Source organism: Physcomitrium patens, chromosome 16, assembly GCF_059467195.1.
Source record: "Physcomitrium patens ecotype Gransden chromosome 16, ASM5946719v1, whole genome shotgun sequence".
NCBI lineage: Eukaryota > Viridiplantae > Streptophyta > Bryopsida > Funariales > Funariaceae > Physcomitrium > Physcomitrium patens.
In genome coordinates this window covers 11,410,001-11,421,578 of record NC_143425.1, presented here as the reverse complement: position 1 = coordinate 11,421,578, position 11,578 = coordinate 11,410,001, and the positions used below count along the sequence as shown (strand labels likewise).

The 11,578-nt window shown below is 29.5% G+C and overlaps 1 protein-coding gene across 2 annotated transcripts; it reads left to right on the top strand.

Annotated features, from left to right (window-relative positions):
• Positions 1–266: 266 nt before the first annotated feature.
• Positions 267–2,498, top strand: LOC112293194 (protein LURP-one-related 15). 2 transcript variants are annotated; one of them, XM_024542361.3, is made up of 4 exons: positions 267–539; positions 941–1,274; positions 1,432–1,647; positions 1,837–2,498. In XM_024542361.3, the coding sequence occupies exons 2-4, from the start codon at positions 1,263–1,265 to the stop codon at positions 1,996–1,998; spliced, it is 390 nt and encodes a 129-aa protein (XP_024398129.1). In that variant the 5' UTR covers positions 267–539; positions 941–1,262; the 3' UTR covers positions 1,999–2,498. The 2 variants fall into 2 exon arrangements, with proteins under 2 accessions (XP_024398129.1, XP_024398128.1); XM_024542360.3 differs by having other exon boundaries at positions 523–1,274.
• Positions 2,499–11,578: the final 9,080 nt, after the last annotated feature.

The window sequence follows — 11,578 nt, the reverse complement described above, 5'->3', positions numbered from 1 at the left end:
ACAGCTTCAGCGAAGGAATGGCATGAGTCAATGACGAACAGACGCACCCGCGCGGCAGGGGGCGTCGCCGCAGCCGTCTGTGGCATACCTCGAGCTCCCGAATTTTGAGTCCCGTTGGGTTCTGTTCGATCGATCCATCCTCGCTCCACCTGTTCACGGACACAGCTCCGATTGCCGCGACTCCTCCGCGTTCAGCCGAGATTCGAGATTCCTGAGCCTAAGAAACTGACTCACTCACTTCGGTGAGTGTTCTGAACCGAGAGATTCTACCCCGCGACTTTTGGCTCTCCTCTGGTGAGTAGATAATGTCTCCGTTGCTTCATCTGATGATGCACAGCAGCCGACATCTGGCGGAGGACTTATGCGCTGCCTTGTTGACTGGACGAATACCACTTGCAGGAAGCTGCTCAACCTGTTCCTCGCTGGGTCGTCGCTTGGGTTGCAAGCTTCTTGTCAAGCAAATTGTCTGCCGTGAGGTCTACATAGGCAATCTAGATGGAGAATTGTGTCAGAAGTGGCGTCGAGCCTGCATGCTCAAGGTGAGATTCTGTCAGTGGGAGGTTGTGATGTTGGATCGGTATAGCAGATTCTTGGGGTAATCTGCGAAGTCCGCTTGAGGATCTGGCATAAGTGCTTTTTTGTGTACTCATCCAGTACTCCAATTCTGTTGAGCCTGTAGTGATGTTCCCGTTGGTTTTGGTTATTGGTAATTTCCTTGTTGCGTCCAGTCAGATTGTGGCTTCATAGTTAACAACTGCTTTAATGGTCTGCTTTGATGGTCGGAATTCCTCTGAAAAACCTACTGGTTGCCGTCTGCGAAGAGTGCGAAATTGTGTGTCAAGTACTTATCACTATATTAGAAGTTTCTGCTCGGACATTTTGGATTGTGGAAGAAAATTCCAAAATCAACTCAGTCTTGGGTTTCGAACACTGTGTGTAGGATAAGATTTGCGAAGTCTGCAGCTTGAAATTATCTCCTCTATCAAGAAGTTGAGGAATACAGGGCCATGGGCCACAAAACTATGGAGACTGGTAACGACCTATTTCAGCCGCTGCAGAAAAGTAGACCTGGTGCAGTGGTCGGGACACAGTACTGCCTGCAGAGAGCGGAGCGGTTTACGATGGAAAATGCGATTTTCAGCAAACATTGGTCCATTACGAATGCGAACGGTCAAGAGGTTTTTCACGTACGTGGGAAGAAAATCTAATGGGGCCGAGCCAAGCGTGAGTTAGTGGATCTGGAAGGGAATACAATTGTGCTCATGGAGCAGAAGGTAATGACATTGATCTTTTGGCTTCTGCAGATGAACAAATTTTTCCCCGCCTGTTGAGCGTTGAGCTCCTTTTATAATTCAGAAGTTAGATGAGGTTTCAAAATTTATCTGCTCGAGGATCTAACCGTTTCTGTTACACCACCCTTTGTGCATACAGATATGGTCGTTTTCGGTCGTCTGGAGAGCGTTTGACTCTCGCACCAAGGAACGGCGACTCTGGACATTAAAGAAGAAATGTTCCTGGGGTAGAGGTCCAAATCTGAAGATATTTCTTCCTCACAATAGAGAGCAAAAGCACCCTGATTACACTATCAAAGGGAACTGGATGTGCAAGAAGTGCACCATCTTCTTTGGCGAGAACAAGGTAGCCGAGGTACGTCGACAACCAGACTGCTTCCATATCAAATCGTCACTCATCCAAAAACACTTCCCAACTGCAATTGCTACCCTGTGGATATTGTGCTGTTGATTTGAAAAACAAAATATAAGGGTACAGTAAGATATTCAGCTGTAATTTCTGACATTTGTTAAGGATATTAATTTGCTGTTTTTGATGGATCAGGTGGTACGAGACGTGTCTTTGAAGAATGTCCTGATATCCAAGAGCATATTTCACGTGCTGGTGCAGCCGGGCGTGGACATAGCCTTCATCTTCTCAATTGTTGTTATCATGGACAAGCTCTACGTCCACAATTGCAAAAATGGTGGTAGTGGTGGTCCGTAATGGACTCGAAGCTGACATCCATCTCACTCAATCTGTTTAAACATCTATCTGCAGATAGATTGATAGATACATGAAAACATGTAGAGCCAAGAAGCTCATCAACCTCTGCGACAGACCTGAAGCTTACACCGATGGTTAAACAAAGTATTCAGTAGGAGTGCATATTATGCAAAATGCAGATCATTTGGGTGCAACCACTGTAAATTTAAGAATCTGTATCGGCAAAATCCAACTTAAATTACACATCTTGCCCCATGATCGCTGCTGTGGATAATAGTTGAAACTGCCCAGTGTAAAGTTATTACAACACCTGCAGTTGATGAATGATCAATGGAGTCAACCTGGTATCACAGATAGAAATTTGCTAGATCCTAGTGGTGTGATATTACTGTGTTCTTGATTTTTAAGTTCGGTTTGAGATTAATGAGTTACTATTTTTGTTAACGACGATTAACGCTGTGATACTATTTTTAATATAAAAATCGAGATTTTGATAAGAATACGTTGACATCTTCTATAATTTGATCTTATTTTGTTAAAATAGATGAGAGGCAAGAAAGAAAAGATCTGCCTTGTAAAATTTTAATAAAGTTAATTTCAAATACTCAAATTATATAAGTACACAATTAGAGGTCAATGACAAATCTTTGGAACTTTGACGTAATATCATCAAATTTCTTCAAAAGAAATTTTATTGATGTTTTAGTAATCACAATTGTGTTTATATAAACCACTTAGAATAATATAAGTGTTAAAGAAACTTATGCCATCTTTTATGGTTTTTTAAATTAGTAGTTTTTAATATTGAATGAGATAGTAAATAAAGTTAGTACATGACAAACATCAGCTAAGCCTTTTTTTTGCATTTGCATTTGCATTTGTATCATGATATTAAATAGAAATAGGTTTTGTATTTTTATATGAGAGTATGCACTAGAATACATTATATATATGATAATCTTGATTTCTAAAAAATAGGCTTTAATATTTCATTTTTGCATCCAAAATATTAATCCACTTAAAAATCTTTAACTATTTTTGTTAAAACTTCATATAAGAATATTATATAGAATTTAAATGCTAAAAAGAAGCTATATTTTGAAATAATAAAGAATTGACTTTGAGGTTTTAAACATTCTAACAAAAGAACTCTAATATTAATAACAAATTTAATTATCAAAAATACTAAATCCATTTTTTTAAAAAAAATATCTTATTTTTAATAGCATTAAATAAGATTTAAAAACCAAAATTATAATAATAATTAAAATTTTATTAAGTTTGAAATTATCTCATTTGAATATGAGTGCTTCAATAATTGACAATAAATTTGAATATTAATTATATTAATCTTAATTTTACATCTTATCATAATAATTTCAAATATGATATATTTTTTATGTCTCAAATAGGCTCAAAAATGCCTAAATAGAAAAAAAAAAAAAAAAAAAAACCTAAATTTTAAGATTGATTTAATTTAGTAAAAAATTTATAATAGTTTTTGGAAATATAAATACTCTTAAGATTATGTGAACTTGAAAAATTTATAAAATTTAATATTCATTATATAAAATTATAATTTAAAATTTGATAGAAATTTTTATATTTAAAAAATATAAAATCTTAATTTTACAACAAAAAAAGTAGAAATTATAACTCAATAGCAATATAAGATTTATAAATCTTGTACTATGTTTATTTTAGGCTTTTCAACTGCATTACATCTTTGTTAGATTGCATATTGATTCTAATCTAATTAAAAGAAAAAAACAAGAAAGAAAAAGAGTCACTATAGAAAAAATAAAAAATAAAAAGTATTAAGTATTTTCTAAACTATTTTATTCAACCACAATTCCATCCTTTTAATTTATTATTTAACAATTTTTTTTCCTACTCTTTATCTTACATTCGTCTCTTAACTATTTATTCTAAATTTCTTAACTTAAAAAATATAAGAGATGATCATACTATTTATAATAATTATTTTAATTTAAAATTTTAGTTTGAATCTTATTAAATATTTATAATTAATTATAATTTTTTTTTACTTCAAATCTTTATATCAAGGATATGAATCTCAAAAATAAAAATCTCAATACATTCTTGTGTCACTTGAAAAAACTAAGAAATCACTCAAAGATGGTAATATATTGAATTAGAATAGCTATTGCGAAAGACAAGAAGACTAGAAAGACTTGAAATAAGACTAAGGACTAGAAAGACATTGGCAAGAGTGAAGAAGGCTTCACTCTTGCCTCCAGATATACTCTTAATTAAAAGCTACATGATAATGTCTTATAAGAACTTCAAAACATATTGACTTTGCTACACTTGTATTTTAACTTACAAGGTAAGTTTTCTATATGTGTGCCATATACTTAGCTTATTCCGTAAGCTATCAACATGTGGTTAATATTTGACCAAGTTTCTAACCTATCAATGAACTACAAATACATATAAAGTCGAATTAACGTATATGAAGCTTCTTTTAAAAATATTATGAAATAAATCTATTTTTATCTACTTCTACTTAATCATATAGATAAATATTAGAGTAAGTATGTATATCCATGACATTACCTCCCTTCCTAAAGAGGAGTTCTATAAGAAGTGGTCATCATCTTTCATAGGTCTTATAATTCTTCATCTCGATTTTGATAGATGTTGTCAATAAAAAGTATCAACCTTCTTTCCTACATTTGTAACATTCTTTAGTGGCTTTCATATGCATTCATTAATATCATATCCATATTAATAAATAAGATATTCCAACCTATTTTAGTATCACCTTGAATCTAAGACTTCTTTTATCTCAAATTTTTGATTATTATTCACTTTTATAAGAAGCAGAGGCATTTGTCTTCTTTTCAATATATTCATTATCTTATATGACTCAAGAAGATTTTTGGAATATAAGATGGGTCTTTAAAGACTCCAATAGATGTAATCAATAAGCAATATAATTGATTTTTTTACTAATAAGATCCAAGCCTATGATAGTCCAATTTGTCACAAAGATGAATACTCTTGATATTGCAATGAAGTAGCCATACCTTGTCACCCACGTTGAATTGTCATTGTTTCTTGTAATAGGCATTCACATTGATATTTTATTTATTTTTAGCTTCTTTTAATCGGACCTTCATTGTTGTATGTAGTTTTAATAAAATATTTGCTAAATCTTCTGTTGTAGGATTATCAAGTTTTAAAAAGATAAAAGTATCAAATAATGGATGATAACCATAATTGGCAAAGAAAGGTGTTTGTTGAGTAGAAGAATGTATTAAATTATTGTACACAAACTCTCCTATGGCAAAAGAGTTGTCAAATCATCTTCATGATAATTGATGGTATACCTCAAATATTACTTAAGAACTTGATTTACACATTTTATTTGCTTATCAATTTGAAGATAGAAAGCCAAAGAAAGATTTTATATTTACTTTTAGAATCTTGAAAGGATTTTTCTAAAATATTAATAAAAATTAAGTTCTTTTATTTGATATAATATCTTTGAACAATCCATAATAGCAATAGATGTTGTCAAGAAAAAGCTTAGCTATTTCTTCACATGTGATAGATTTTGTACATGATATAAAATGAGTTATTTTTATAAAATAATTTACTGTCATTAATATAAAATCATATAAATTTAAGATTGAAAGATTTATGATAAAATCCATAGAAATAAAAAGTCATGGTTGTTTTAGAATAAGCAATGGCTGAAGAAGTCCATAAGGTTGTTGATGAGGAGTTTTGAATTTTAAACAAATATCACATGATTATATAAAGTCTTTGATTGCCTTCCACATTTGAGGCTACCAAATATCTCTTGATATAAGCTCCAAAGTCTTATTGTATCAAAAAAATTTGAGTACTAGAAAGTCATGAAAAGCTTGAAGAACGAGCAATTGTATCTCATCTTTTGGAATGTATAATTATCTCTAAAAATAAAATAAATTATTCTTAAACTTGAACTTAGAAATATTATGAGACATAGAAGAGGTATTTTCAAAATCATGAATAAGAGGATTAAAAGACATACTTGATTTAATTTGCTTAACAGAGGTTGAATAAAAAATTAATGTTAATTTTATTGCTTGAAGATAAAAATGTTCTAACTTCAAAAAAATTATTTTTTATTAATCAAAAGATGCATTTCTTTTTTTTGGTATAAGATAAAAATATTTAAAAAGGGCGTTCAACAAACCTTATTATTTTCAAAGTCAATAAGTGATCTTGAAATCAAATCTTGATAATAACATACTTCAATAAACATACCAATGATTCAAAACATATATCAAAATGAAGTATTTGAGGTTCATATGATCAGTATATATGATGATTAGATTCAAGGCACCTTCTAGATATGAAGCTATTTTTTAAATGAATCCAAAATTGCAAAGAGCTCTTTGTTGTGGATTTCATAATTAATCTCATTTATTGAATTTTTTTTGGAATAGAAAGCTACTAAATGGAATTAGTTATCTACTCCCATTTGTGATAATATTATACTAAAGACAAAATCCAATGCATTTATTTCTATAAAAAATACCTTAGAGAAATTAACACAATATAAATTTAGTGCAGTTGTAAACTCTTTTTTTAAAGCATCAAACAATGCTTAGATTTCTTTATTCCACTTAAATTTGTTTTTACAAATAAAATATACAAGTAGAATTGTAACCTGAAAAAACTTCTTAATGAAGATCCAATAGTAATTTATAAATCTCAAAAAATATTGCATATCTCTTATTATTCTTGAAATCTTCTATTCTATGATATTTTAAACTTTCTTTAGATCCATCATTAGCCCTTTGTTAGAAATGATGTATTCTAAGAAAACAACTTGAGTAGTATAGAATACACACTTTTATTAATTTAGCATCTAATCTTACATCTCTAAATTTTTATAACACACAATCAATGTGAACTTCATGCTCTTTTATATTCTTTGAATAGATTAAGGTATTGTATAAATAAAAAATAACAAAATTAGCAAGAAATTCACAAAAGACATCTTTCATTAGATATTAAAAAGTAGTTGGTACATTCATGAATTCAAAAAGCATGACATTATATTCAAAATGTCGATATCAGATTTGAAATGTAATTTTCTATTTATCTCTTTTTTTATTGTATACTAGATTATAAGCTCATCATAGATCTATTTTTGTATAGATATTTTCTTGATTCAATTGATCAAAAAGTCTTGAAATCAAAGGTAGAAGATACTTATTCTTAATAGTAATCTTATTAGATCCTTGATAGTTTACATACATTCATAGAAATCCATCTTTTTTCTTCATAAATAAGATAGAAGCTCTTGTTAGAGATTTTGAATGGCAAGTAAATTTTTTAGCCAAGTTTTCATTAATGTACTTTTTTAAAGTAGCCAACTCATTTTGTAATAAATTGTAGATTGGTTTAAATGGTAGTTGAGCTTCTTCTTACATATCAATTGGACAAACATAAAATTGAAGCTTTAAAAGAATATTAATATTTTTTTAAAAAAAAAAACATCCTAAAAATCTCAATATTGACTAAAAATATTACTTGATGTCTTATCACCATTTAAAATATGTATGGCATATATAGAAAAAGATGATCCTTTTTTTGTGGTATGTATGAAAGTTCTTATTTATATCAATAAAGATTTGGATATAATAAATTTATATATTTCTACTTGAATAATAAGATTTTGGATTAAACTACAAAAAAAACTAAAGTTATAAGAAATCCAATCTATTTAAGGCTTATATTTTTTTAACCACAATAAACTTAAAATAATTAGATTAGAAAGAGATCTTATCACATTAAATATTAATATACTATTATAATCTTTAACTGTTATATCTAAAAGAATAGTCTCATAGATAATATCTCTAAAAAATAAAAAATGACCATCTATGACTTCTATATGTACAGATATAATTTTCTTGATTAAAAATATTTCTTATTTTTTGATAAATTCTTCGTCTATAAAATAGGTTGAGGCTCTTGAATCTAAAAATGTAAAGACTTTGTAATTTTTAGGTCTTAAAGATACATCTATTATAAAACAAGGTGACGGATTTGAGGAAAGAATAGGACCTTTATTTGGTATTGCATATGATTCTAGCTGCAATGTCTCTATTGTAGCTAGAAAAAATACTTTTTCTAATATATTGTCTTTTTTGGAAATTATACTTATCATTTCGTAATTGCATTGCTTCTTTGGAGGATGTTGAACAATGTCTTTAGCTTTTCTATAATATAAGCAAAAATCCTCTTAATAACATCAAGTCTTTTCTTGCTCAATGAGGGATTTAAAATGTATTCTATGAATCTTATCATAAAGATAAGAATTTGGTCTTTTCTCCTTATTCTCAATCTCTTTTTCTAAATGTGGCCATAAATACTTCTAAGAATAAATTTAAATCATATAGGAATTGTAAATCCTTTTCTATCAAAGGTACAAACCAAGAGAGAGCACTTTTAAATACAAGTGTATTTATGAATCCAACTTGAGTAAATCCATCAAGGTATTGGAGGTGATGCAATCTTAGATAGAGCTTGACTTCTCATAAAAATCCTCAAAATTTTAATCTTATTCCATCAAACTTCTTGGACATATTAATCCTTATCTTTGTCATACTTGTAGAAGCAAAACTTCTTAGATTTGGTTGTGAGGTTGATCTACTATCATAGAAATATACATTTACTTCAATAATTATTTATATAATTAGGCAAAAAGAGATAAATATAGATTAATTTCATAAAGTCTTTTAGTAAAGCTTCTTAGTCAAAGTCAACATGTTTTGGAGGTCCTATAAGACATTGCCATGTAGCTCCTAGTTAAGAGTATATATAGAACAAAAGTGAAGCCTTCTTCACTCTTGTCAATGCTATTCTAGTCCCCAGTCTTGTTTCAAGATTTTTTAGTCCACTTATTTTTAACAATAGCCATTCTAATTAATATTACATTATCTTTTGAGTGACTTTCTAGTTCTATTCAGCAATACAAGATTGTATCAAGGATTCTCTTTCTTTGAGATTCAAATCCCTAACAATTTGATTAGAGTACTAATATATTATTTTTATCTTATTTTAGAAGTGAGTGGATTAACTCACTTCTATTTTTGTGTTTTGAAGGTTGTAGACTATCCACCTTATAAAAAAAAATCTTATTTTCTAATATTGATCTTTCCTTAAAGAGAGTGGATTATCTCTCTTTAAGGAAATTTTTATTAGAAGTTGTGTATTATTCCCTTCAAATTAATTTTTTGGATATGTTTGAATTGCCTATGGAAGGAAAGATTATGGATGCTACACCTAGCAAAAGTAAGAATAGGTTTACAACTATTATAGATCTTCATGAGCTTGTGAATATTCTTAGAGTCGAAATCTCATGTATTTCTAATGTGAATCATGGAGGCACTATGCCTACATCTATGGAAGAAGTTCAGAGTCTGCGGCAAGAAGTTGAGCAATTGAAGATGCAAGTAGATCAACTTCACAACCAAATCCAAGGAGTTTTGCTTCTACAAATATAATGGAAACAAGGATTAGTATGCCTAAGAAGTTTGATGGGACAAGATCAAAATTTTGAAGATTTTTGCAATAAGTCAAGCTCTATTTAAGGTTGCATTCTTTTCAATATCTTAATAGATTTATTCAAGTGCAGATAGAATCATGTGCAACACCTGGTAAAGGTCTTATTCTCTCCTCAGATCTGTCACCTTGTTTTATAATACATATATGTTTAGGATCTAAAAATCACAAAGTCTTTGTCTTATTAGATTTAAGAGCCTTAGCATGTTTTATAGATGAAGATTTTGTCAAAAATCAAAAAATACCTCTAGTCAAGAAAACTAAATCTGTACATGTAAAAGTCATAGATAGTCATTTATTGCCTTCTAGAAATGTTACTCATGAGACTGTTCTTTTAGATGTAATAATTAAAGATCATAATAGCATAGTAGTATTTAATGTGATAAGATCTCTTTCTAATTCGATTATTTTAGAATTATCGTGGCTAAAAAAATATAACCTTCAAATAGATTAAATTTTTCATAATCTTAACTGTTTTGGTAATATAATCCAAGATTGAGTTAACGAAGTAGAAGTACAAAATTTTAGTACTTTTAAATCTTTATTAATAGATGTGAGAACTTTCATATATGCTACAAAAAAAGGATCATCTTTTGATATATATGCTATATCCATTATTAATGGTGAAAAAATGTCAAGTGGTATTCTTAGCCAATATGAAGAACTCTATAACATTTTTGAAAAGAAGAATGTAAATATTCTTTCAGAGCATCGACCTTATCATTGTTCAATTGATTTGCAAGAAGGTGCTCAACTACCATTCAGACCAATCTATAACTTATCGCAAAATAAGTTGGTTGTATTTAAGGAGTACATTGATGAGAACTTAGCAAAGAACTTCATACGCCATTCTAAATCCTTAGCCACAACTCCTATCTTATTTATAAAGAAGAAAGACAGATCTCTACAAATATGTGTAGATTATTGAAGATTCAATAAGATTACCATTAAGAATACCATTAAGAATAGCTATCTTTTGTCTTTGATTTTAGGACTTCTTGATCAACTCAATCAAGCAAAGATCTATACCAAAATAGATCTACGAGGAGCATACAACTTAATTCGTATCAAAGAAGGAGATAAATAAAAGAATATTTTTGAAGTAGATATGGATATTTTAAATATAATGTCATGCCTTTTGGACTCACGAATGCAATGGCTACTTTTCAATATCTTATGAATGATGTTTTTTTTGAATTTCTAGATGATTTTGTTATTTGTTATTGAGACGACATTCTAATCTATTCTAAGAATATAGGAGAATATGAACTTCATATTCGTCGTGTGTTACAAAAACTTAAAGGAGTAGGATTATATGTTAAGTTAGAAAGTATATATTCTATACTAATCAAATTAACTTTTTAGGGTATATTATTCCAACAAAGGCCTTGTGATAGATCCCAAAAAGGTCCAAACTATTATAGATTGGAAGATTTCAAGAATAGTATGAGATGTGCAATGTTTTTTAGGCTTTGCTAATTACTATCAAATCTTTATCAAGAATTTTTCTCAAGTTGCAACTCTACTTACATGTTTGACTTGTAAAGACAAACTTTATTGGAATAAAAAAGTAAAAGCATCAAATGAGAATTTTTATATTTGAGCAATAAAATCAACATTGACTGTTGATTCAACCTTTGTCAAGCAAATTCAATCAAATATGTCCTTTGATCCTCTTGTTCATAATATTAAGAATACTTCTTCTAAGTCCTATGGAACTTCAAAGTTTGAGTTCAAGAATAACTTACTATATTTCAAAGATTACTTATATATTCCAAAAGGTGAGGCACAATTACGTGTCCTTCAAGCTTATCATAATTTTCCAGTAGCCGAATATTTTGGATATAATAAGACTTTGGAGCTAATATCAAGAGATTTTTAGTGGCTTCAAATGTAGAAGGTAATTAAAGACTTTGTACAATCATGTGATACTTTTTCAAGATCCAAAAATCCTTGCTATTGATCTTATGGATTGCTTCAATCATTA